This window comes from Crocuta crocuta, unplaced genomic scaffold, assembly GCF_008692635.1.
Source record: "Crocuta crocuta isolate KB4526 unplaced genomic scaffold, BGI_CrCroc_1.0 scaffold127, whole genome shotgun sequence".
In the NCBI taxonomy this organism is placed as follows: Eukaryota; Metazoa; Chordata; class Mammalia; order Carnivora; family Hyaenidae; genus Crocuta; species Crocuta crocuta.
In genome coordinates, this window is record NW_027532008.1 from 7042180 (window position 1) to 7068305 (window position 26126).

At 58.6% G+C, this 26126-nt stretch overlaps 2 protein-coding genes across 2 annotated transcripts in view; one reads left to right on the forward strand and one right to left on the reverse strand.

Moving 5' to 3' along the window:
- Nucleotides 1-18445, forward strand: part of HSPG2 (heparan sulfate proteoglycan 2) — a 98213-nt gene extending 79768 nt beyond the window's left edge. The window contains exons 66-99 of the mRNA XM_077775535.1: nucleotides 3-150; nucleotides 1832-1977; nucleotides 2377-2518; nucleotides 2852-3003; nucleotides 3358-3499; nucleotides 3616-3756; nucleotides 4122-4256; nucleotides 4494-4675; nucleotides 5588-5783; nucleotides 6028-6207; nucleotides 6511-6771; nucleotides 6970-7174; nucleotides 7699-7796; nucleotides 8610-8876; nucleotides 9416-9525; nucleotides 9710-9857; nucleotides 9940-10056; nucleotides 10701-10812; nucleotides 11481-11625; nucleotides 11710-11809; nucleotides 11942-12051; nucleotides 12177-12285; nucleotides 12814-12912; nucleotides 13257-13478; nucleotides 13737-13981; nucleotides 14309-14480; nucleotides 14570-14692; nucleotides 14795-14851; nucleotides 16838-16913; nucleotides 17003-17081; nucleotides 17229-17299; nucleotides 17478-17561; nucleotides 17918-18021; nucleotides 18170-18445. Of these exons, the coding sequence (XP_077631661.1) occupies nucleotides 3-150; nucleotides 1832-1977; nucleotides 2377-2518; nucleotides 2852-3003; nucleotides 3358-3499; nucleotides 3616-3756; nucleotides 4122-4256; nucleotides 4494-4675; nucleotides 5588-5783; nucleotides 6028-6207; nucleotides 6511-6771; nucleotides 6970-7174; nucleotides 7699-7796; nucleotides 8610-8876; nucleotides 9416-9525; nucleotides 9710-9857; nucleotides 9940-10056; nucleotides 10701-10812; nucleotides 11481-11625; nucleotides 11710-11809; nucleotides 11942-12051; nucleotides 12177-12285; nucleotides 12814-12912; nucleotides 13257-13478; nucleotides 13737-13981; nucleotides 14309-14480; nucleotides 14570-14692; nucleotides 14795-14851; nucleotides 16838-16913; nucleotides 17003-17081; nucleotides 17229-17299; nucleotides 17478-17561; nucleotides 17918-18021; nucleotides 18170-18342 (4851 nt within the window). The 3' untranslated portion in view covers nucleotides 18343-18445. The remainder of the gene's footprint in view (nucleotides 1-2; nucleotides 151-1831; nucleotides 1978-2376; nucleotides 2519-2851; nucleotides 3004-3357; nucleotides 3500-3615; nucleotides 3757-4121; nucleotides 4257-4493; nucleotides 4676-5587; nucleotides 5784-6027; nucleotides 6208-6510; nucleotides 6772-6969; nucleotides 7175-7698; nucleotides 7797-8609; nucleotides 8877-9415; nucleotides 9526-9709; nucleotides 9858-9939; nucleotides 10057-10700; nucleotides 10813-11480; nucleotides 11626-11709; nucleotides 11810-11941; nucleotides 12052-12176; nucleotides 12286-12813; nucleotides 12913-13256; nucleotides 13479-13736; nucleotides 13982-14308; nucleotides 14481-14569; nucleotides 14693-14794; nucleotides 14852-16837; nucleotides 16914-17002; nucleotides 17082-17228; nucleotides 17300-17477; nucleotides 17562-17917; nucleotides 18022-18169) is intronic.
- Nucleotides 18446-18465: 20 nt separating this feature from the next.
- The window catches only part of LDLRAD2 (low density lipoprotein receptor class A domain containing 2), a 10587-nt gene continuing 2926 nt past the window's right edge, over nucleotides 18466-26126 (reverse strand). Inside the window, 4 exon segments of the mRNA XM_077775536.1 lie at nucleotides 18466-18711; nucleotides 19152-19318; nucleotides 19449-19616; nucleotides 22455-22586. Coding sequence (XP_077631662.1) covers nucleotides 18466-18711; nucleotides 19152-19318; nucleotides 19449-19616; nucleotides 22455-22586 — 713 coding nt within the window.

Consider the following 26126-nt stretch of genomic DNA (forward strand, 5'->3'; position numbering starts at 1 on the left):
AGGCCCATGGCTCACGGCTGAGGCTGTACCAGGTGTCCCCAGCTGACTCGGGCGAGTACGTGTGCCAGGTGGTGAGCAGCTCGGGCCCCCTGGAGGCCTCTGTCCTGGTCAACATCGAGGCCTCTGGCTCCAGTGCCGTTCCTGTCCCTGGTGAGGGTCCCTGCGGTGGGGCTGGGAGGCTGGAGGCCAGAGGAAGGGAGGGGAGCCAGCAGGCAAAGGTTGGGGGCTGGGTCGAGTGGGATTTATCTGTAGTGCCTGAGAACCGGACTTGGGGGTCTGCTCTGTGGGCCTGAGCCCCAGCTCCTCTGTCCACACTCTGAGAGGTTGTGCAAAGGACTCTCTCCACGCTTCCCTTTCCTCATCCATAACATGGGGATGGCAGGACTCTTGCAACAATTACATGAGTTCCCTAACAGCTGGACCTGTGTCTCTGGGGGTACCTGAGGGTGACTTGGGGTGCTGCCCCAATAAAAATCTTTTATACTAGAGAACAACAGCAACACATGGAACGTCATGATTTCAGGGAAATCATTGCCTACAACAGGGCTAAGCATTTAAAGGTTTTGTTAAGTGAATCAATTGACAAGAAAATGTAAAGTAATTGACAGCACAAGGAATATGTGGCTATAGCAGACAGTAGTGCATGAATTCCCAAGTAAAAAACATGATCTGGCACTTTCCAGGCACTGGGCCCTGTTCTGTTTACACATTAACTCATTTCATCCTCCATAACTATTTGAAGTAGGCATGACTGTTCTGTTCATTTTATAAATGGGGAAACTGAAACAGAGAGGTGAAGTAGCTTTCCAAAGGTCACACAGCTAATAAATGGCAGAGCCGGGTTGTCTGTGGGTTTTTTTTAAGGTTATTTTTTAAAATGTTTTTTTATTTATTTCTGAGAGAGAGAAAGACAGCATAAGCAGGGGAGGGTCAGAGAGAGACACACACAGAATCCGAAACAGGCTCTAGGCTCTGATAGCTGTCAGCACAGAACCCGATGCGGAGCTCAAACCCACAAACCGTGAGATCATGACCTGAGCCGAAGTCGGATGCTCAACCAACTGAGCCACCCAGGTGCCCCTACTTATTTATTTTAAGAGAGAGAGAGAGAGAGAGAGAGGATGCACCTGCACATGATCAGGGGAGGGGCAGAGAGACAGAGAGGGAGAATCCGTGCTATCAGTGCAGAGCCTGACACAGGGCTTGATCTCACCAACTGTGAGATCATGACCTGAGCCAATATCAAGAATTGGATGCTNCTTTATTTTAAGAGAGAGAGAGAGAGAGAGAGGATGCACCTGCACATGATCAGGGGAGGGGCAGAGAGACAGAGAGGGAGAATCCGTGCTATCAGTGCAGAGCCTGACACAGGGCTTGATCTCACCAACTGAGATCATGACCTGAGCCAATATCAAGAATTGGATGCTTAACTGACTGAGCCACCCAGGTGCCTCCCAGAGCTGGGTTTTGAACCCAGGCAGTCTGACCCCAGAGCCTGGGTTCTTAGCCACACATTGTTCAAGTTTGAGAAAAATGAGTGACAGTGTGGAGGCGCCTGGCCCTGAGCCCTGGCCACCCGTGGTGCTACGAGCACAAGAGGAGACAGGGGGCAGGGCCAGGAGGAGGATGAGCTGGTGCCCCCAGGCCAGCCTAGCTGCCCCCAGGCCTCAGGGGAATGGGCAGAGGGAGGGGAAGGGAGTAGGGGGCGTGGATCGAGGCCACCTCTCAATATGTGGTCTGGCCTCTGGTCTGAAAATCTGGGCACCCAGGGGTAGGGGGTGAGGGCCAAGGGGTGGGAGTCCCAGCTCACTGACCTCTTCCTGTGCCCCAGGCGGAGCCCCACCCATCCGCATTGAGACCTCCTCCTCCCATGTGGCCGAAGGGCAGACCCTGGATCTGAACTGCATAGTCCCTGGCCAGGCTCATGCCCAGGTCACGTGGCACAGACGCGGGGGCAGCCTTCCTGCCCGGCACCAGGTACAGGGGCTCCCTCCCCACCCCACCCCTGCCCAACGGTCCTGCCTTAATCTAGCTAGGAGGGAAGATGGCTCTAACATCCGGGGCTTTGGGAAAATTGCAGCAGGAGATCACCGGGAGTCAGGAGGTGAAGAACAGGCTGGGCACAGCGAGCCACCACCAGCGTCTGAGCACATTGGTGCATTTAAAAAAGGGATGCTAGACTATCTCCTACCATGAAAATGTCATAATAAACATGCTCTGCAGTGTCTAAGGTCTTGGGGTTGCCTTGCACAGGATGCAGCCTTCGTAGCTATCATACATGTTGGGCCTGGGGTGCATGTACCGGGGCTTTAGGCAGCTGAAGGCCTTGAGTGCCAGCTCCCCAGCTCACTCTTGCCTTGCCCTGACCTTGGCCAGGTCCACGGACCCCTGCTAAGGCTGAATCAGGTGTCCCCGGCTGACTCTGGAGAGTACTACTGTCAAGTGACCAGCAGCTCGGGCCCCCTGGAGGCTTCTGTCCTCGTCACAATTGAGGCCTCCAGCCCAGGCCCCATTCCTGGTGAGTGACGGTAGCAGTGGGTGACACTGGGGCACAGGCTTGGGGAGCCCCTCCCTGGCCCTGCTCCTCCCAGCTTTGCCAGCAGGGCTCTGGCCCTTAGTTCCATGAATGTCCTCCAGCCCCTCCCCACAACCCCCGGGGACCAGCCCGGGTCTACACCGTGGCTTCTTGTCTCCCCCAAGGAATGGAGACCCTTCTTAGGTCAGTGGCACTGAGCTCTGTCAGTCACTCAGGCCACTGCACCTGCAGGACTAGTGGCATTCACTGTCACCTTTAGTCCCTGCCTTCATCCCTGGGGGCCTCACCCTTCTCACCCACCCATTGTGCCCACAGCCCCAGGACTGGCCCAGCCCATCTACATCGAGGCCTCCTCCTCCCACGTGGCCGAAGGGCAGACCCTGGACCTGAACTGCGTGGTGCCGGGGCAGGCCCACGCCCAGGTCACGTGGTACAAACGTGGGGGCAGCCTCCCCGCCCGGCACCAGGTAGGGGCCCGATGGGCAGCATTCCAGGGCAGGCGGGGTTCAACCTGCATTTGCCTTCTGCACCCAAAACCTCATGCCAACCCTGGCCTCCTCTGGCGCCCCAGGGGATAGAGCAGTTTGGGGAGCAGAGCATGGGAGTGGGGGGCCCAGGTGTTCTGGCCCCGCTGCTGAAGTGCTTCCCAAGGCAGCTTCCTCCTCTGTGAAGTGGGTCAGTTGGACGTGTAGGATCCGGTTAATGAAGCCCCCTCACCCCTCCCTGCTGCGGCAGAGCTCAGGCGCTGGTACGGTGGGCTTGGGGACTTGCCCTGCCCCAAGGGCTTTGGCCTGATGGCTGTGCCCCCCTCGCTCCGACAGACCCACGGCTCCCGGCTGCGGCTCCACCACGTGTCCCCTGCTGACTCCGGCGAGTACGTGTGCCGCGTGGCTGGCGGCTCAGGCCCCGAGCAGGAGGCTTCCTTCACAGTCACGGTCCCACCCGGGGCAGGGTCCTCCTACCGTGAGTGTGGCAGATGCCACGGGCAGGGGGAGGAGGGGAGACCCTGGAGCCGAGGCAGGGAGGTCTAGCCAACCCGGCCCTCCTGAGCCCAGCCCTTTGCCTGCCTCATCCCCCAGGCCTTAGGAGCCCTGTCATCTCTATCGACCCGCCCAGCAGCACTGTGCAGCAGGGACAAGATGCCAGCTTCAAGTGCCTCATCCACGACGGGGCTGCTCCCATCAGCCTCGAGTGGAAAACTCGGAACCAAGAACTGGAGGGTGAGCCCAGGGAGGGTTGCGGGGCAGGGCGGGGGGTGGGGAGTGGTGTGCGCTGGAGTCACGTGCGGAGGTGTGGGGATCACCACTGCCGGTGGGGCAAAGGCTGAGTGAGGGTGGCACCAAACTCTCTGTGTGCCTCTGGGTGCGGCCCCCCCACTCTGGGGCCTCACTGTCCCCATCTGGGTGGTGAAGGGGCTGGAGCCAGGAGTCTCCAAGGACCCCTCCTTCTTCCACCTGGGACCCTATGAGTCATACACACCCAGGCTGGAGGCGTCGGGGACGTGGGGCAGAGCTATGCCTATGGGCAGCACCAAGGCGTGAAGACAGCCTCACTGACCATGCCCTGCCCAATGCCAACCCCACAGACAACGTCCACATCAGCCCCAACGGCTCCATCATCACCATCGTGGGCGCCCGGCCCAGCAACCACGGTGCTTACCGCTGCGTGGCCTCCAACGCCTACGGCGTGGCCCAGAGTGTCGTGAACCTCAGTGTGCACGGTGAGTAACGTCAACCCCCTGGGCTCTGCCTTCCTGATTCCGAGCTCACCACCTCCCAAGTTTAAATCCTGCTTCTGCCAATGCCCCTCCCTCTTGGGCATTCTCCCTCTCGGAGCCTCCTGTTCTCCACATCGGTATAGAAGAGCGCCCACCAGGCAGCGACTGAGATGGGCTGTGACAGTGCACGTGGTGGGCAGAGCCTTGCATGTGCAACAGGGGTGTCCTTCCTCTGGGCAGGGCCCCCTACTGTGTCTGTGCTCCCCGAGGGTCCCGTGCACGTGAAGGTGGGGAAGTCCGTCACCCTGGAGTGTGTCAGTGCTGGGGAGCCTCGCTCTTCGGCTCACTGGACCCGGATTGGCACCCCCACCCATCTGGAACAGCGGATGTATGGGGTCGTGGACAGCCATACAGTGCTGCAGGTGAGGCGAGTCTTCTCCTGGCCAGAGGTCAGGGCCATTTCATCTCTGAGTCTGAGGCCCAGTCAGGGCTCATCCTTGAACAGATGCTTGGAGGAAAGAATGGTGAATGGGCAGATGGGTGATGAATGGATGGAGAGAGAAAGGGGGGCATGAGATACGTGGTTAGTGGGTAGTTTGGAAGATGGTCAGGAAGAAAGGGAAAAGAAGTGAAGGAAGAAAGAATGGCTGGATGGATGCATAGATGGGTGGGTGAGTGGGTGGATGGGTGGGTAGATGGGTGAATAAGCAGGTGTGTGGGTAGATGGGTGGGTGAGTGGGTAGGTGGGTGGATGAATGGATGTATGGTTGGATGGGTGGGTGAGTGGGTGGATGGGCGGGTAGATGAGTGGATGGGCAGGTGGATGGATGGATAGGTAGGTATGTGAGTAGATGGTGGATGGGTGTGTCAATGGGTGGGTGAGTGGGTGGATGGATGGGTAGATGGGTGAATAGGTAGGTGTGTGGGTAAGATGGGTGGGTGAGTGGGTAGGTGGGTGGATGAATGGTTGTATAGGTTGGATGGGTGGGTGGATGGATGCATAGATGGGTGGGTGAGTAGGTGGTTGGGCGGGTGGATGGGTGGATAGGTAGGTGTGTTGGGTAGATGGTGGATGGGTGTGTAGATGGGTGAGTGAGTGGGTGGATGGGTAAGTGGGTGGGTAAATGGGGAATGGATAGGCGGGTTGATGGACCAGTAGATGGATGGACTAATGGGATAGATGTTTGAGTGTGAGTCCTCAAGCAGCCAGTCAAGTAGGAGAACTAAACGCAAAGGGAAGGATAGAGAGAAGAGGTAAAATCAAGCCAGAGCTGGGGGCTGACGCCAGGGTGACTGTCGGTGCCCACATAACCGGCATCCTTGCTTTCTTCCAGATTTCATCAGCTAAACCATCAGATGCAGGCACCTACGTATGCCTGGCTCAGAATGCACTAGGCACGGCACAGAAGCGGGTGGAGGTGATTGTGGACACAGGCACTGTGGCCCCAGGGGCCCCCCAGGTTCAAGTTGAAGAAGCCGAGCTGACTGTAGAGGCTGGACACACAGCCACCCTGCGCTGCTCAGCCACAGGTATGGGCGAGGCTGGCACGCCAGACAGGCAGGGCAGTGCTGGCCTGGGGCCTGGACCGTAGACACAAGAGATCTGAGGATGTCATCGTACCAGGGAGGGGAGCTTGCTGTCGCTGGCACCACCCAGTGATGGCTGAAGTGCCCACTCAGTGACCCCCATGAAGGGATGGGGTCACCTGGTCGCTTCCTCACCAGCCTCGTCCCTCGAGCAGCCCGGTGACCTCTGCGGTCTTCCACCCCACAGGCAGCCCCATGCCCACCATCCACTGGTCCAAGCTGCGCTCCCCACTGCCCTGGCAGCACCGGCTGGAAGGTGACACTCTGATCATCCCCCGGGTGGCCCAGCAGGACTCAGGCCAGTACATCTGCAACGCCACCAGCCCCGCCGGGCATGCCGAGGCCACCATCGCCCTGCATGTGGAGAGTAAGGAGCTCATCCGCGCTCATTGGGCTGTCCTCTCTGCCCTGTACGGAGCCCCCAGCCAGGTTACACCCTGGACAGAACCCCAGGAATGACATCAAGAGGGCGCCGTGCACCTCAGGCCCCCAAAACCTGCCCCAGCCTGAGATCCCCATCCCCCCCTGGGACCCTCGCTTCCCTCATCCCCAGCCCTCTGCTTCAGCATTCAGCGCCCCTGGTCCTCTGACAAGTCCCCTGGGGCCACCACCCGCCCCCATCCTGACCGCTGCTCGTCCCCAGCCCCACCTCTCCGTCCCCCCACCACAGGCCCGCCGTATGCCACCACCGTGCCGGAGCACGCTTCGGTGCGGGCAGGGGAGACAGTGCAGATCCAGTGCCTGGCTCACGGAACACCCCCGCTCGCCTTCCAGTGGAGCCGCGTGGGTGGCAGCCTCCCCAGGAGGGTGACCGCCAGGAACGAGATGCTGCGCTTTGAGCCCGCGGCCCCTGAGGACTCGGGCCGCTACCGTTGCCAGGTCACCAACAAGGTGGGCTCGGCTGAGGCCTTTGCCCAGGTGCTCGTTCAAGGTGAGGAGAGCAGCCCTGGTTCAGGCTGGGTGGAAGGCGCTCCTAGGAAAAGAGCGTCCCCTTGAATGTTAGGATGGGGGTTTTCTGGGTGCTGGGAGGTGGAGGCATCAGGAAGGACACACACACACACACACACACACACACACACACACACACACACACACACACACACTCACAACCTCATATGTGTCCCCACAGGCCCCTCTGGCTCCGTCCTGGCCACCGCCATCCCACCAGGATCCATGCCCGCCGTTCAGGTCACACCTCAGCTGGAGACCAAGAGCATCGGGGCCAGTGTCGAGTTCCACTGTGCCGTGCCCAGTGACCAGGGCACCCAGCTCCGCTGGCTCAAGGAAGGGGGTCAGCTGCCTCCTGGCCACAGTGTGCAGGATGGGGTGCTCCGGTGAGTCAGGGGGAGGCCAGGCTGAACTTGAGCACCCCCGCCCAAAGTACATAAGGGGGCTGTTAGGATGCCTGCCCTGTGGGGCTCAGCATGTCACTTCCATTCTCTGAGCCCGAATGTTCTCAGCCATACGGTGACTTACATGAGACCACTCACCAAAGCATGTGAGTGGAAGGTCTTCCATAAACAGGGGCTCATATTTGCATCCTTATTATTAGGGGAAAGAGAAAGTCTCTGATTCCAGATCTCAGAGCTCCGCTCTGACATGGGTCTGACATGACCCAGATCTCAGCTCCGCTACTCCATAATCAAGCTCTGTGTGATCTTGAGCTCTGAATGGTTTCGTCCTAAAATGGGTGTGCCTGCATGTGTGCCTCACTTGCCTACCTGCCTCACGTGGTTAGTGGGAGACTAGAAGCTTAAACCATGTGCTAATCCCCAATGACTTTGAACCTGCACACCATTGCAAAGCGTTCTTGTCGATTGTTTCTATTCACTGATGTCTTATTATTTTTTCTTTACAGAATCCAGAACTTGGACCAGAGCTGCCAAGGGACATATATTTGCCAGGCCTACGGACCGTGGGGACAGGCCCAGGCCAGTGCCCAGCTGGTTGTCCAAGGTATGATGGTGGTTTCCTCTCCTAAGAGCAGAGGATAGTAGAGTGCCTAGGTGGCTCAGTCAGTTGAGCATCTGACTTCAGCTCAGTCATGATCTCACAGCTCGTGGGTTCGAGCCCGATGTTGGGCTCTGTGCTGATAGCTTGGAGTCTGGAGCCTGCTTCAGATTCTGTGTCTCCCTCTCTCTCTGCCCCTCCCCTGCTCATTATCTCTCTCTCTCTCAAAAATAGTAAACACTAGGGCACCTGGGTGGCTTAGTCAGATAAGTGTCCGACTTCAGCTCAGGTCATGATCTTGCATTTGTGAGTTCGAGCCCCACGTCAGGTTCTGTGCTGACAGCTCAGAGCCTGGAAACTGCTTTGGATTCTGAGTCTCCCTCTCTCTCTGCCCCTCCCCTACTTGCACTCTGTCTCTCTCTCTCAAAAATGAATAAACATTTAAAAAAATTAAAATGATAATAATAATAAACCTTAACAAATTTTTTTAAAAAGCTTGTGACAGAAAGGAGAGGAACAGAGACTATGTTCCCCAGGAAGAGCCCCTTAAGTGCCTATGAATTAGGCACCTGCTTGTGTCCACATAGAATAAGGGGGTTTGATTGAATATGGCAAGGGTGGGAAGAAGGGAGACGGGTGGACTGGTGGGTGCTCAGACCAGCCAGTGAAAAATGACAGCAGACATGCAAACAAGTAACCCTATAAACAAGAGCCAACAAGTGAAGAAGGGGGTGAATGCCCAGGGCCCCAGCGGTCACTTCCTCGGGCCGTGCCTGCAGCAGGCTGGCCTCACTCTGCCTCTGCTTCCCGCCTCCCCAGCCCTGCCCTCAGTCCTCATCAACATTCGGACCTCCGTGCAGACCGTGGTGGTCGGCCATGCCGTGGAGTTTGAGTGCCTGGCCCTGGGTGACCCCAAGCCTCAGGTGACGTGGAGCAAAGTTGGGGGGCGCCTGCGGCCTGGCATCGTGCAGAGCGGGGGCATCGTCAGGATCGCCCACGTGGAGCTGGCTGACGCAGGGCAGTACCGCTGCACCGCCACCAACGCCGCGGGCACCACCCAGTCCCACGTGCTGCTGCTTGTGCAAGGTGAAGGCCGGCAGGGACCTCCACGGGGACAGGGGGCAGGAAGAGGGAAACGGATACGGAGTCCTCACCCACCGGGGCACCTGCTCTGACGATGGAGACCCACAGCCCAATCTGATGGCAGAGACCACATAAACACAAAGCAGACATGAAGGAGAGTGGAAAAGGGCAGGGGGTGTGGGGCAGACGCAAAGCTGGGTTGTCTTCGGAGGTGGCTCCTTTTCACCCCAGACCTTATGACTTGCCCCCGAACTTCCTGATACACACTGCCCTAGTACCCCCCGTCTCAAGTCCCCAAGGGGCTGCACCCTTTCTGCCGGGGTGTGTTGAAGCTTGGGCTGTGGAACCAAACAGACCTGTCCCTGAGCCCTGACTGCCCGGTTCCACATGTGTAACCAGCAGTGAGCCTCATCTGTGAAATGGGGGCACAGTGCCTCCCTTCAGGGGCTAGTGTGAGGGTGAAATGAGTCTGGACACGGGCTGGGCTCTCCAATGGCGGCTGTCATCAGGTTGATGGCCTGTGTCTCCTTCCCCACTCTTAGCCTTGCCCCAGATCTCCACGCCCCCAGAGGTCCGGGTGCCTGCTGGTTCCGCAGCCGCCTTCCCCTGCATGGTCTCTGGCTACCCCACTCCTGAGATCACCTGGAGCAAGGTAAGCGGTGGGCAGGGGAGCTGCAGGCATGCCCGAGGGGCGGTCTCCGTGGCCGCAGGACCCGGCCTAGGCTTGGCACAGGGTACAAGCCCAGTGTTTAAGGGTGGGCCTCGGGCAGGATGGGAGACAGGCCCTGTAGAGGTGGGGGCCAAGGCCAGGGTCCCAAGCGTGGCTACGTTTGCAGCTGGACGGTCACCTGCCACCTGACAGCCGCCTGGAGAACAACGTGCTGCTGCTGCCCTCGGTCCGACCTCAGGACGCTGGCACCTACGTCTGCACCGCCACCAACCATCAGGGCAAGGTCAAAGCCTTCGCCCATCTGCAGGTGCCGGGTAAGACAGCACCCCCGGGGCTACGCAGTGCCCTGCCCGCTGCCTCGTGGGCCTTGTCTCTAGCTACATTCTCTGTCCGCAGAGCGGGTGGTGCCCTACTTCACGCAGACCCCCCACTCCTTCCTGCCGCTGCCCACCATCAAAGATGCCTACAGGAAGTTTGAGATCAAGATCACCTTCCGTCCTGACTCAGCCGATGGTGAGCAGAAGGGCTGCTTGGGGGCGATCTGGGGTGGTGACGTCTCGGAGTGACCACCATTACTGTCTGGGCCCTGGTGGCCCCCAGTCCGACCCACCTCCCTCAGATCCCGGTCCCGGAGCCCCCCAGGCCTGGCCTCTGGGCCCCCTCTCGGGCCTCCTCCTGTCTCCAGGCCCCACTCCGCAGTACCTCCCACCTCTGCCGTGGCTGCACCCACACCCATCCTCCCGACCTGGCTTCCTGTTCCTGTCTCTCCTCCTCCTTCCCTCTTTTGTCTCCATCTCTCAGCCTTTCCTCCTCTCTCTCTCTCTTTCTCTCTCCTCCATCTCCTTTGGGTCTCTGACTTTCACTGTCCAGGCCTCCTTCTCTACTCGGGTGAGTCTCTGCCTCCCTCTCCTCCTTCAGGTAGGCCCCCCAGTGTGAGTGAAGCAAATTCCACACCTTTGTAGGGGCTCTGAGCCAGTCGCTCCGCAACCGGAGACAGTGGGAAGGCCCCGGGTGCACAAGGTGTCCATACAGAGGGAGGGACGGGAGATAGAGAGTGAAGGGTCACAGGCTGGGGCCACTCGCCCCTGGGGCTGGGCGGACAGGGAGCTGTGGCTGGGGGGCCGGGTGGAGGCCCTGACGCGGCTGTGCCCTCCCAGGGATGCTGCTGTACAATGGGCAGAAGCGGATCCCAGGGAGCCCCACCAACCTGGCCAACAGGCAGCCTGACTTCATCTCCTTCGGCCTCGTGGGTGGGCGTCCTGAGTTCCGGTGAGACCCGCACCCTTCCTGTTTACAGGGGAAGGGGCTAGGGGACTGGGCTGCGGGGCTCTGGTCAGGCACACACCACCCTGGGTTGAGTTGCACGAGGGACGAAGCAGGAGATGTGGCTGTTGCCCTCGGTGAGCAGCTGATCTGCTGGAGTGGACACGGTGTGTCGACCAAGCGGAGGAGGAAGCGGCCTCAGACTTGCACAGAACTGCGGCAGAAGAAATGCTGGGTGATACTGAGTGTGCCTTTACCGGGTGGGACTCCTGCAGACCAGGATTCATTCATACATCCACTCAGTAGCCATTTGCTGAACACAGACACAGACAGATCACATTCTGGCCCTTGGAGGAATATATATCCCCAGTGGGGAAGACCCAGCCATAAAGGAGGAGAGCAGATGACCTCCAGGCCCTGGAGCCAAGGGCAGTTGGCGCCCCGGGGGCTGCTCCAGATAAGCTCTGGGGAGGCGAGGGAAGGAGAAGGGAAGGGGCAGGGATGTGGTGAGCTGGGTGCAGGGGATCAGGTGGGAGGACAGGGCAAGGACAGGAACTGGATCAGAAGTGCAGGAAACGGTGACATGGCCTCTGCCCAGGCGGGGCCCACCGCCCAGCCCTTCTGACAGGCCCCTTCTGCGTTTTCCCCCTGCCCGGCCCCACCCCGCGGAGCAGGTTTGACGCAGGCTCGGGCATGGCCACCATCCGCCACCCCACACCGCTGGCGCTGGGCCAGTTCCACACCGTGACCCTGCTGCGCAGCCTCACCCAGGGCTCCCTGATTGTGGGCAGCCTGGCCCCGGTCAACGGGACCTCTCAGGTGAGCCCTCCTGACCCCCATTTCCGCCCCCCCCCCACCTCTGCCCAGCCCCTGTCCACCATCCCCGACTTCTCCACTGCGCAGGGCAAGTTCCAGGGCCTGGACCTAAATGAGGAGCTCTACCTCGGTGGCTACCCCGACTATGACGCCATCCCCAAGGCGGGGCTGAGCAGCGGCTTCATAGGTGAGCCCCCTCCCTGCCTCCCTGCCCGTGCCAGCCTCTGCCGGCCTGGGGAGAGCACTGCGGGGTACGGCCTGGGGCCACCTAGGCCTTCCAGCACTGCTGCCCTCCTCACCATGCCTGCCTGCTGCCCAGGCTGTGTCCGGGAGCTGCGCATCCAGGGCGAGGAGATCATCTTCCACGACCTCAACCTCACAGCGCACGGCATCTCCCACTGCCCCACCTGTCGGGACCGGCCCTGCCAGGTAACCCCACACTGCACACGCCACTCAGCTGCCCCTGGCCCCTGCCCACAGCCAGGGCAGACCCCCGTGGGGAGTGGGGGAGAGGCGGGATGTTCCGGGCCTGACTTCTGGGGACGACTTCGCAGAATGGGGGCCAATGTCAGGATTCAGAGAGCAGCAGCTACGTGTGCATCTGCCCGGCTGGCTTCACCGGGAGCCGCTGTGAGCACTCTCAGGCCCTGCACTGCCACCCAGGTGTGTGACCCGCCCTTCCGGTCGCTGCCATCCCTCGGTGCCGGCCTCTGCCCATTGCTGCCCCTCCAGATCCAACCACCCCACTGCTAACTGTACTTACCACCTTCTGTCGCCCATCCAGGTACTCACCCCTCCTCCTCCTAGATACTGACTTCCATGCTGCCACCCCCGTACCTGCTCTGCCCCCACCTCTGCCTCCGGGCGCTCCCCCCAGCCCCTCACCACCCCGGATACCTACCACCTTCTCATCTCCCACCAGGACAGCCANCCAGGTACGTTCCTTCAGGAGCACCACACTCATTCATTCGCTACCCTCCCATCAGTGTCACTGTCCCCTGTCAGCCTTTACCCCAGCCTTTACTGCCCCCCTTTACCCCAGCTGTTACCCATTCCTCCTGCCCAGTCTTGGATGCAGCCCTCCCAGCCAGCCAAGGCTCCTCGGGTGCAATAGGTAGGGCTTTGGCATCAGGACCCCACCCTCTCCTGGGCCACCTCAATGTCCATCTCGCTGGTCCCTGTGTCCCCCAGAGGCCTGTGGGCCCGACGCCACCTGTGTGAACCGGCCTGATGGTCGAGGCTACACCTGCCGCTGCCATCTGGGCCGCTCAGGGATAAGATGTGAGGAAGGTAAGTGGAGCCAGGCCCGAGACCCCAGGGAACCCCAGAAGGATGGGGAAATCTGGGCAGGGACACTCTGAGGCCACCAAGGGCCCTGTGGATGATAATTCCAGGGCCACAGGGCCTCAAGGGCACCTGGCCAAGCCTCTGCCCAGTCTGAATCCCTTACATGAGGGTCCCCAAAGGTCCCCGCCTCTTACCAGAGACTTTTCCAGCCTGGTCTGCAGGACCCAAGGCCCCGGGCTCCTGTGCTGCAGCTATGACCCGGTCGGTCCTGAGCCCCAGCGTCTGGAGGGGGGTGGACAAGGGTGCCCGTACCCCCACTGCCCCCGGCTGAGCTGTGGCTGCTGCAGGTGTGACGGTGACCACCCCCTCCATGTCGGGCACTGGCTCCTACCTGGCACTGCCCGCCCTCACCAATACACACCACGAGCTGCGCCTGGACGTTGAGTTCAAGCCACTGGCACCCGACGGCATCCTGCTGTTCAGCGGGGGAAGGAGCGGGCCTGTGGAGGACTTCGTGTCCCTGGCGATGGCTGGCGGCCACCTGGAGTTCCGATACGAGTTAGGGTCAGGTGAGCGCCGGACGTGAAATGTGCGTGGGCTCGAGATGCTAAGCTCTTTGCCCCCCTCGACTCCCCCATGCCCCACGGAGACTCAGAGGAATAACTTATGAAGTCAGAGCAACCCAAGTCTCCTGTTCGTTCACCTTCTCTCCATGGGTGACTTGCGGCAAGGCCCCTCGATCTCTCTCGGGTTCCATCCAGCCCCTGTATGTGGGGGCGGGGTGGGGGGGCTCTGCGCATGCCATCCCTGACTGCCGTCCTCCCCAGGGCTGGCCGTGCTGCGGACCCCTGAGCCACTGGCCCTGGGCCACTGGCACCGAGCGTCTGCGGAGCGCCTCAACAAGGACGGCAGCCTGCGCGTGAACGGCAGACGCCCCGTGCTGCGCTCCTCGCCCGGCAAGAGCCAGGGCCTCAACCTGCACACCCTCCTCTACCTCGGCGGCGTGGAGCCCTCCGTGCGGCTGCCCCCGGCCACCAACGTTAGCGCTCACTTCCGCGGCTGTGTGGGTGAGGTAAGGAGTGGCCTCGGGGGGACAGAGGGGAGGGGAGGGGGGAAGGTGCAGACCGGCCCCTCTGCCTGCAGTGAGCCCGGACGCTCCCCCGCGGGCCTCAGTGCCCTCCTCTGTGAATCGGGGACGATCACGCCTCCTCCCACAGGCCTCACTGAGTAGTGACCGCGCTGATGGCGGTCCCGGCACACACACATTCGGCTTGGGTTCCTCCCTGTCCTGCGCCCACATTCCCGCTCGTGCTCCAGCCTGAGTCCCCTGCGGCCCACTGGGCCACTTTGCCTCTGCCTCCTGCATGCCCAGAGCCCCTCCACGTCCCCGTGCCCGCAGGTGTCGGTGAACGGAAAGCGGCTAGACCTCACCTACAGCTTCCTGGGCAGCCGGGGCATCGGGCAGTGCTACACCAGCTCCCCGTGTGAGCGCCAGCCGTGCCAGAACAGTGCCACGTGCATGCCCGCCGGCGAGTACGAGTTCCAGTGCCTGTGCCCCGACGGCTTCAAAGGTGTGAGAGCCGCCCGTGCGCACAGCAGGGGCATGGGGTGGCGGGCGGCCAGCCCCACCCGCGCCCGCTCACTGCACCCTGACCCACAGGAGACCTCTGTGAGCACGAGGAGAACCCCTGCCGGCTCCACGAGCCCTGTCTGCACGGGGGCACCTGCCAGGGCACCCGCTGCCTCTGTCCCCCTGGCTTCTCGGGCCCACGCTGCCAACAAGGTGACTATCCCCGCTTCTCCCCACCTCCCCCTGGGCCCTCTGGGGCTGCGCACGGTACCTGCAGTGTTTGTGCTCACCGACGGCACCCGCCTTTCCTCACAGGCTCCGGACAAGGCGCGGCCGAGTCTGACTGGCATCTGGAAGGCAGCGGGGGCAATGGTATGTGTTTCCTGTGGCCGGAGAGGCTTGGCTCCTCCCTGGCTTCCGGTCTCTCAGCCCCTCTTCCAGGCACCCCACACCCTCAATTCTGGCCTGTAAGCGGGACAAGCCCCATGTGAGAGGCTCCCTGGGCACAGAGGGACAGAACAAAGATGAGCCCAGCAGCACAGAGCTGGGTCCCGCCCTGCACCTACTGGCTGGGTGACCTGGGCCGGGTCCTTGAGCCACTCTGACCTCAGTTTTCTCCTCTACATTCATGCATTCTGTCAGCAAACTATTGTGTGCCCATCTTCACTCTGGACGCAGTAAATATAAGATGAATAAGGCAAGACCTTCATTCTCAAGGATTCCACAATCTATTTTTTTATTTTTAATTTGTTTTTAATTTTTTAATGTTTTATTTATTTCTGAGAGAGAGAGAGAGGGACAGCGTGAGCAGGGGAGGGTCAGAGAGAGAGGGAGACACAGAATCTGAAGCAGGCTCCAGGCTCTGAGCCGTCAGCACAGAGCCCAACGTGGGGCTTGAACCCACGAACCGTGAGATCATGACCCGAGCCGAAGTCGGACGCTTAACCAACTGAGCCACCCAGGCGCCCCATCCACAATCTATTTAAAAGCAATCATAATTTTTTTTTAAAAAAAAAGCAATGTTGGTTAAAAAAAAAAAATCAATGTTTATTGAACGTCCGTGGACACTGGGCTGACTGCTTCGTAGATACCCATCTTCTTATCTGCCACTAACACAACAGTAGAAGTAGCAGTAGGATGGGTATGCGCATGAAGATCTGGATTCAGATCTTAGCCCTGCCACCTACTAGCTGTGTAACTTCAGGTGAGTCACTCAACCTTTCTGTGCCTCAGTTTCCTTATGTGCAAAATAAAGAGAAGTCACATCCTTCCACAAGGGTTGGATAAAACTTTGTGTCAAGTAAAATTACTTGGCATCTGTGAAATGCTGAGAACACGGTCTGGTCCGCCATGGGTACAGGATGTTAGCTTTTGTTAGCATTATATCTAAGTCCCAGGATTGGTATAGATTGTTACAGAGACCCACTGAAATGAAAGGGTGCTTGCAGCTGGCCCTGGTGCAGCGACCAGCACAGAGTAGGTGCTTGGTAAATGTTAGCTGTTAACATTGTTTGGTGGAGGGTGGCCAAGTGTCCCCTGCCCTTGCAGGCCCTCGGGGACCGGCGCTGGCCTGTGGGCTGCGTCTGAGCAGGCAGGGCCAAGGATGCTGGAGCCACACACAGTATGGACATCAGGGCCAAAAGTGTCCAAAGCAGGCTTCCCACTTCCTGGGAGAGTCACTCACCCTCCTGAGCCTGTCTTCCTGCCTGTAAGATGGAGGGAACGCGAAGATTCTAAACCTTTTATGTGCCAATGACCTAGGTGACCAGCTGGCCCTGCTTGCTCAGGACTAAGGGGTTTCTTAGGACGTGGACTTTCAGAGCTAAAACCAGGACAGGACTCAGCAAATGGGGACCATTGGTCACACTATCTGGACCCTGTTGACTACGTAAAATAAAATGCCTAGGATCTCAGAGTGAGCCAATTGTACTGAAATAAGGTCATCAAAATACTTAAAACTTTCAGATTTGTAACACAGGTGCGTCTTTATTAACACATTAAATAACAAGACCTGGTGGTGGCCCTAATAGCTGCTGTGGTTTCAACAAGCGTAGACGATGTTCTGAAATATTTGTAAGAAATGCAGTCAGAGCATCTGCTAGTGACAAATCACAGGTCCCGCTGCTGCTCCTGTGGTTCGTTGCCTGCGTGCATACTGGAAGGAGCTGCTATGTTTCAGTGAGAAGTGAGGGACAGGAGAGCTCCAGGGGTTCCCCATCCAAGTTCTCAGGCCCCTGGCTTCTGTCCAGGGCCCCCACAGTAGCACACATCGGGGTGGAGGTGGGGGTCCTGGGGCCCACGCAGTGGCCGCTCCATGCAGGCCAGCAGGCGTCTCACCACCCCCACGCTGTCCCGCAGACGCCCCTGGGCAGTACGGAGCCTACTTCCATGATGACGGCTTCCTCGCTCTCCCTGGCCGCGTCTTTTCCAGGAGGTGAGATGGGTGCTGGGGGAGCCTGTGGGTCCAGGGAGGGGCACAGGAATCTGGGTTCTCTTCCCTCTCACCCGCCTCTCCGCTTCTAGCCTGCCCGAGGTGCCAGAGACCATCGAGCTGGAGGTCCGGACCAGCACGGCCAGCGGCCTCCTGCTGTGGCAGGGCGCGGTGAGTGTGGGCGTCCTGCCCGGGGTCCTAGGGTTCTCAGCCTCCTGGGGGGCAGAGCCGTGAAAGAGAGGAGGGTGGAGGTCACACCCATCAGGGGCCTGGGCTCTCCAGGCTGGGAACTGCATCGACCCTGTGCTTCCCGGGCAGGATGTGGGAGAGGCCGGTCACAGCAAGGACTTCATCAGTCTTGGGCTTCAGGACGGGCACCTTGTCTTCAGGTGGGTCCGGGCACCTGGCCCTTCCTCCCCCTCCCTGACTTCCCTCACCGCATCAGTGGCTTCCCCTCTGCTCGCTGCTACGGCTCCTCCCATGAGAAGCTGCAGCCTCCAGCACAAGCCGCACGCACCACCACACACCAGCCCCAGCTCACACTGTCTTGGCCCTGTGTGACCACAGCTACCAGCTGGGCAGTGGGGAGGCCCGCCTCGTCTCTGAGGACCCCATCAATGATGGCGAGTGGCATCGGGTGACGGCGCTGCGGTAAGGGAGCCCACCTGGGCGCGGGGGTGAAAGGGGTCGAGTTCTGGAGCAGCACAGGATGCCGCCCACTATGTGCATGGAGGCAGGCTTTGAGCTCTGGGAGATGGAACTTGAAGCCAGGGTCAGGGGAGAGCCCGTGAGCTAGAACAATCTTCCAGGGCAGGACAGAACTCCTGTGGGGAGAGGGGGTGGCAGGCAAGCACCTGGAGGGATGGATGAAAGCCGGGTGGGGTGCTGGGAAGCTCTGTTTGCGGGGCCGCATTCATCCAGTGGGGGAAGGAAAGAACTCTGAGCAGGGGGTGGGCAGGGGGGGCACTCGGAATTGGTGGTGAGCAGCCCACCCCTGTTCACCACAGAGAGGGCCGGAGGGGCTCCATCCAGGTGGATGGCGAGGAGCTGGTCAGCGGCCAGTCCCCAGGCCCTAACGTGGCCGTCAACACCAAGGGCAGCATCTACATCGGTAAGTCCCGGGCTCAGGGAGGCACCACCTGGAGGCAGAGAGGGTTTGGGGCTCCCGCAGAACGAGAACCCGCAGCCTTCCTCGCCCCCACCCTCACCCCATCCCCGGCTCCTGGAGCTGACAAGCCTGCCGCCTCTCATCCCTGCAGGTGGGGCTCCCGACGTGAGCACGCTGACCGGGGGCAGGTTCTCCACGGGCATCACCGGCTGTATCAAGAACCTGGTGCTGCACTCTGCCCGGCCCGGCGCCCCGCCCCCGCAGCCGCTGGACCTGCAGCACCGCGCCCAGGCGGGGGCCAACACGCGCCCCTGCCCCTCGTAGGCAGCCGCCTGCCCCGCACGGACTCCCGGGCAGCAGCCCAGCCCCATGACGTCGAGTATATTATTATTAATATTATTATTATGAATATTTTGTAAGAAACTGAGGCAATGCCACGCTTTGCTGCTACTGCCCTGGGCTGGACTGGAGGGTGGGCACGCCACCACCCCCACCCAGACACACCTGGGCAAGGCCGCGGGCTGGCAGGTAGGGCGGGTTGGATGCGAACTGGTGCCTCAGAGGACCACCGGGACTTGGGGTCAGACACGGTGGCCGATTGGGCTCAGAACTGTCGCCACCAGTAGAGGCCCCCCGCACACACATGTAGAGCTGGGCCGCCCAGTCCTGCAGCCCCCAGGCAGCCCCCACATCCTACAAGAGCCAGCTGCGGCCTCCAGCCTGGTGCCTCACCAGCTACCTGGAACAAGAGGCATCGCGATTGCCTTTGCCACCCTCCTCCGGGTGGGGAAAGCTCTTCAGTGCCAACTGTGGAACAAAAGGCAGCTCACCCCTGGGCAGGCAACCCCACCCCTGCCGGCCCATGTCCCAGCCCCCTCCACCTCTGCCTGGCCAGCTGAGCCACCTGCCCCTGGCAGCCTCCCCCTCCCCCNCCCATTTTCCCGAGGAGCATCCGGAGTCTGAGGGTTAGGTAACCTGCCCAGGGTCACCTGGCGCTCCCGGGGACGGGGGTACAACTCTGGGCCTGTCTGACCCCAGAGCCCGCCCTCCTTTCTCTGAAGCCACGGCCTCTAGGGATGTCCTCCCTGCCCCTGCAAGGCCGGCCTGCTCGGCTGCAGCCCCCCAGGGGCCACCTGGCCAGGACGCATGTAACAGATGGCGCAGCTGGGACAGAGGCCACAGGCACGAGCCCGCCGGGCCAGCCAGCTGGAGGAGCAGCAGCACCAGCCGAGGCCCAGGAGGAGGCCAGCAGAGGCTAGGACCAGCGAGGAGACCAGGGCAGCGCCCTGCAGCCGGGGACCTGTAGAAGGAAAGGGAGAGTCCACTCGGGCCTCAGCCAGGGCCTGCTGCCCTGTCCCTGTCACCTAGAAAGGGACAAGTGTGACCTTGGTGGGGGGAATGGGATCAGGTGGGAATCAAGAGCCACGTACCTCCCGGAGAGGCCACTGTATCCCGCTGTTCAGGGGCCCGGCCTGCCAGGGGGCTCCTCTCGGCTCCCCTCTGGAGGGGGCCTGCAGACTTGAGGTCTGGGGAGAGCGTCAGGGGCCTGGAGGCCTGGCCGTCTGTACCCCCTGCCTGGCTGGGCACCAGAGAGGGACCTGCAGTGGGAAATAAGAGACTAACGCACAGAACTTTCAAGGGCTTGACTTGGTCTCCCTGAATCCTCCCTAAACCTCTCTGAGTTTGCTACTATTTGTATTTCCATCTTACAGATAAGGGAAGTGAGGCACAGAGAGGTTAAGTCTCTTGTCTAGATCACAGAGCAGTGATAGGGAGCGATAGGGGAGGACTTGAGCTCACACGGTCCAGCTCCAGCACCTGGGATTGACAAATGGAGCTACTTCCCAAGAAGGAGGGTGTATCTGCCCCCCGACCCCTCCCCGGTGGCTCAGTCGGTTAAGCGTCTGACTTTGGTTCAGGTCATGACCTCGTGGTCTGTGAGTTTGAGCCCCGTGGCGGGCTCTGTGCTCACAGTTCAGGGCCTGGAGCCTGCTTCAGATTCTATGTCTCCCTTTCTCTCTGCCCCCTCCTCAATCATGTTCTGTCTCTCCCTGTCTCTCAAAAATGAATAAATGTTTAAAAAAAGAAAAAAGAAAAGAAGGAGGATGTATCTGTCTTGAGCATTTACTGGGCACCAAGCACTGTGCTGGGTGCTGAGCTCTTTACCTCCGGTATTTCACTTAGTTCACGACAACTCTGAGACCTTAGGTTTATCGTCCCCATCCTATAGATCAGGAAACTGAGGCACAGAGTTCATTCTTCCACTCATTTGACTACTATTTCTTGAGCATCTACTGCCCCCCAGGCATTGCCCTAGGGATGGAAGGAAACAGCTGTGGGTGAAATAGACAAGCTCATCTTAGGGTGCAGAGATGTAACACAAATTCCGTCCTGTCACACAGAGGTGCTATGGAGAGAGTAAGAGGCAGAGGGGACAGGGCAGGTTGGCTAGGGTCAGGGTTCTTTTTCACGGTGGTGAAATATATACCACAATAAACCATTTTTAACCGCGTTTAAGCAAACGGTTCAGTGGCGTTAGCGCAATCACATAGTCGTGCAGCTCTCACCACCGTCCCCAGAGCTGCCTTCATCCTGCCAAACTGAAACTCTGTCCCCGCGGGAACGCTGGCTCCCATCCCCCCTCCAGGCCCCTGACGACCACCATTCTTTGCGTCTCTACGGTCTGGCTGCTCAGGGTGCCTGGTGTAAGTGGAATCCTGGTGTTTGTCCTTTCACACGGGCTTATTTCATGTCACACAGTGTCCCCAAGGTTCATTCCCGTGTTACATGTTCATGCGTGGGTCTGAATCTCCTTCCTTTAGAGGACTGAAGAATACTCCGTTGTGTGGACATGTCATAACTTTACTCGTCCATTCACCTGCCGGTGGACAGAAGGTGCCATGTTAAATCAAGGGGCCGGGAAGGAACTAAGATAGTTAAGTGGAGACCCACAGGAGGCCAAGGTAAACTTCAGGGCAGAGGCAGCTCAGCCCAGGCCAGAAGGCAGGATGAGAAGGAGGCTGGGAAGGAAGCTGGGGGCCGGCATGGAGGAGGGGGGCGTGCAAAAGGGAGGTGGGGAAGGGCCAGAGGAGCCACAGGACAGAAGGAACAGGAACTGTGGGCTTCGAGGGCTTTGCTTCTGCTGACATATGAGGCATGTGGAGGGTCGCGTGCGGCCCACAGAGTGACTTCCTCCAAAGAGGACAGTACAGAAAGGGGAGGCAGGAAACTAGCAGTGGAGAAACCTTACAAGCACTACCTGGTGCTGGCAGTATGTGCTCTGGATACAGGGGGATGAAGGGGACACTTGGCCCCAGGATCTTCCTCCAGGCAGCCCATCACTCCAATCTCATCATGAGAACATCAAATTCTGATGATGTGGAGGCTTGGCCATGGGCTGAGAGGAGAGGAGGGTAGGTGACCACAGGGGACGCTGGTGAAGAGCAGGATGGGGGAGGGCTGTGCAGCCTGTGTTCAGTTTGGGGCAAGTTTGAGATACCACCTACACAGCCACATGGAGAGATTGAGTAGGGAGGCGGTTGTGTAACTAGAGTTCAAAGACAATCCAGCTGGCGATGTAATATAAAGGAGACCGCCAGGGGAATGGGCGCAGAGATGGCTGGAGGAAAGGGGGGTATAGGAATGGGGCCCCGGGCACAAAGCACAGAGCGTCAGGGAGATAAAGAGGAACCTGCAAAGTAGACTGAGGAGTGGCTTGGCAGATAAGTGTGTGGGATCCTGGGAAGCTGAACTTCCCCCTCCAGCTAAGTTGTTTTTTGCAGTAAACAACCTGTTCAACAGTACATGGCAGCTCTATCTGCAGGATGCGGCATCTTAGACTCGCAGGAAGGATCTTCCTGAGTGATCTATTTTGGTGCCCCCTGTCCACAGAGATCATTCCTGGTTATGTTACTCGATGAGTCTATGACTTTGGGCAAGTCATTTCTCCTCCCTAGGCCTCAGTTTCCCCATATGTAAAAGGCGAAAGATTTATACGATCTGAAGAGAAACCAGAGTATGAGTTTTCCCATATGTACAACGTGGGAGTCAGGCTGGATCAGTGGTTTCCCAAGTAAGTCTTGAAGGTCCAACTCAGGTCCCCTGGGGGGATATCAGTCAGCCAGGGCCCGGGCCTCCAGGTCCTGCTAACTGGAGCTTCTCTCCTTTTGATGGCTTGGGTCTCTGGGCAAAATTCCACTTAGGAAATATTCCACCACTAAAATATCAGCTGGATGACATCCTCTCCAGCACCATTCTGGCTCTCACTTGCTCTGATCCTCAGGTCCTCCCCTGTACACACATTCCTCACCTTATTCTCTCCCCTCACGCCCCTGCCTCCGACCTGCCCCACTGAGGCCCTGCCCCAGGGAAGGGCAGTCAGCCCCCGGCTCCCCTCCTAGCTGTTCAGTGGGGCCCAGGCAGCACCCATCACTGACCTCTGCAGTCGGCCGGTGGCCAGGAGGCCTGGTCACTACCATCGCCACAGTTGTCCACACCCCAGCGATCGCACACCAGGCTAGAGGGGATGCACCTGCCAGTCCGGCAGCGGAAGTAGGCACCACAGGATCCTGGGGTCAAGAGGGAAGGCAGGAGATGAGGGCCGGGAGCCTGCCCGTGACTCAGGGGGATGTGCAGCCCTGCAGTGAGGGAGCGTGGGAGCTTGGAGCAGGAGAGAGCATGGGTGGGCATTTCATGGGAGACAGGTGCATGGCCCCAAGGACGACGCCGATGGCTAACATTTTGAGTCCCCGTTGCATGCTGGGCATGGTTCTAAGTACCCCGCTCACACTCCAGCCCATCAACTTCTCACAATGACCCTGTGGGATAAACACGTTACTAACCCCGTTTTAGGGATGAGAAGACAGGCCCAGGGAGGTTAGGTCGTGTGACCAAGGCTACACAGCCTGTACCTAAGTAGCGAAGTAGGGAATCAGTCCTATGCTCATAAACACTGCGGTGTACTGTGGGTGTGCGGGCGTGTCTGCACGTGAGTGCACGTAGCCTGCAGTGTCCCTGCGAACCTGAACACTCCCCCAGATCCTCGCTCATGGCATGGCACCTGCCATCAGTTCTGCCTGGCATTCCCTCCCCCAGATAACTGCAGGCTCACCCCCTTCAGGTCTACACTCAACCTTCCCTGAGCTCCATGTGAGAACGGCGCGCCACCCGGTGCTCTGACCCTCCTTGTCCTGACCTCCATTCCTCTGAAGCGCTCACCACCTCTGCAGAACATGGATTCACTTGATTATTTGTTTCTGGTCTGTCTCCCCCACCATAACGTCAGCTCAGGAAGGCACGGACTTCTCTTCTGCTCTCTGCTGTGCCCCTAGAGCTGATGTTAGAGCTGTAATGGTGACCAGGGAGTTGGAGCTGCAGGGTCATCTTGCTGCCAGGTAGAAAGAGAAGCTGCCCGAGATGGAGGCCGAACAGACTCCCACAATACAAAGGGAGAGAGGCGACAGAGCCCAGGTGCCATTACTTAAACTGCTGGATCCAGCTATACCTGAACCAATATCTTAATATCCCTGTTATAGCCACCTCCACCCGCCCCCCCCCACCCATTCTGCTTTGGCTAAACCAGGTTGAGTTGGGTTTGTTTCGTCTACAAATGAAAGTGAGTAATATATAGATATATAGATGTAAGAGTGAATATCTATGAAGGAAAACACAAATAGTGCGGTTGTGTATGGGTGAGTGTCAGTATAAGAGGGTGTGCATGAACCAGATAGGGTGTGACTGCAAATGTGAGTGACTGGAACTGTGTGTGTGGCCTCAGGATGTGAAATGAGCCTCTCTTCATTCAGATGACAAGACTGATCTAAGGTAGCCAAAGCTGTGATAGGGCTTCACCCCTGCCACCTGCTTTGGGAGTCCAATCCTGATAAACACAGAGCAGCTGCAATGTTCCTGGGCCCTTGGCTGGCAGGTGTACCTTGAAGGCAGGCAGGCAAGGCCACAGCGAGAAAGGGGGAAGTGAGAGGTTAATTCTAAATCGTCCAGTGACTGCTGTTTACAAAACAACGCCATAGGCCCCTGGGCAGAAAGGGGACCCCAGGCACCAAGGTCTTGTCCCTGAGGATTTAGAGTACAGATTTCAGGATGTCCAACTTTGGCTCACGTCATGATCTCAAGGTTCCTGAGTTCAAGCCCTGCATCGGGCTCTTTGCTGTCAGCACAGAGACTGCTTCAGATTCTCTGTACCCCCCCTTTCTGTCCCTCCCCGACTCTCTCTCTTTCTCTCTCAAAAATAAATGAACATTAAAAAAAAATAGAGTACAAATTTCATATAGTTCCTCCCAGAGCCAGATACTCTAATGGGGAAGAGAGAATTTAAAATCGAAAATCAGGGGCGCCTGGGTGGCTTAGTCGGTTAAACGTCCGACTTTCGCTTAGGTCATGATCTCGCGGTTCGTGGGTTCGAGCCCCGCGTCGGGCTCTGTGCTGACTGCCAGCTCAGAGCCTGGAGCCTGTTTCAGTCTGTGACTCCCTCTCTCTCTGGCCCTCCCCTGCTCATGCTGTCTCTCTATCTCCCAGAAATGAATAAAAACATTAAAAAAAATAAATAAATAAAATCGAAAATCAGACTGGGAATAAGGCCAGGGAAGAAGAAGGGTGGGCCTGGGGCACTCCCGGCTCGGCTCCATGTTACAGGGCTATCCAGGCCCTGGCACACAGAGGTGGAGTTCTGCACAGGCCCTCAGAGACCGCCATGCTCTTTACTCGAAGCACTCACATCCCATGTTTCATGCTCCAACCTGGGGGCGTCTGGGTGGCTCACTGACTATTGGTTTGGGCTTGGGTATGATCTCATGGTTTGTGAGTTCAGGCTCTGTGCTGGCAGTGCGGAACCTGCTTGGGATTCTCTGTCTTCCTCTCTCTCTCCGCTGCTCCCCTACGCAGGCACTCTCTCTCTCTCTCTCTCTCTCTCTCAAAATAAATAAACTTAAAAAGAAAAAGACTTAGAAAGAAAGAAAGAAAGAAAGAAAGAAAGAAAGAAAGAAAGAAAGAAAGAAAGAAAGAAAGAAACCTTCCAGCCCAGATATTTTGCTAGAGTTGGCAATAACGCTTCTCCGTGGTTTTGGAATCCTCTGAGCTTTGGCCACTCACCTGCTCACCATCACTGGACACAGCCTCTGCTGCGACATAAGTCGCATAAGTGTCCCCAATCTTGGGGGAGCCTGTCGGGACTAAGGCCTTGAACTCAGTTTGGACAAAAGGATGTGCTCTAGCCGTGAAAGCCCAGCTGCTCCACATGTGAGCAGGGAGGCCCGGGCGCTTTCCTTAACTTCCCCGGGCCTGTTTCCCACCCATAAATACGAGGAGGAGCAGACAGGCATGGTGTTGCTGGGAGGAATAGACAGACCTGGCACGCAAAGGGCAAAGGCAACGCTTAATAAGTTATTGTTAGTTAATATCAGGTCCCTTTCCTTGCTGAAGTGGCATCTGTCACTCACAGTCACGAGAGTCCTAATGGCCCCTATGCAATCATCTGAAGGGCTGACCCAGGACAGAAGAGCCTTATGTGAACTTGAGAGCGTGGGAGTGAGTTATATCTAAGTGTGCAAAGTGGTACTGTGTGTGTGAGGTATGATGGGGACCATATTTGTGAGTGTGCAGTACGTGAGGTATGTGGGTTGTGTGTTGCAATGTGTGAGGCACATGGGTGTGTGAGGTGTGGAAATGAGTGCAGTTGTGGGTTGTATGCACACGCACAATGTGTGTGAGTGTGGGTGTTGGGTGCGAGGTGTGTGCGTGTGGGGTCACGCGAATGAGTCTGCAGTGTGTGTGTTAGGTGTAAGGTGTATGAGTGTGGGTCACGTGAATGTGCAGGGTATGTGAGTGTGGGTGTTGGTGTGAGGTGTTGGGGGGATTGTGTGAGTGAATGTGCAGGGTGCGTGAGTGTGGGTGTTGGGTGTGGGGTATGGGATGTGTGCGAGCGAGAATTGTGAGCGGGTGAGTGTGTGCGTGTCAGGACCTGGTAGGTGGTCTGCTCCACACGTCCCTGGAAGGCAGATTTCTGGGGTGGCTCTCAGGGTCTGGAGTCGCCGGTGCCGTGCGGACCCGAGTCCGGCCACCAGTCCTTCTCCCCTCCCTCCCTCCTAGGCCCC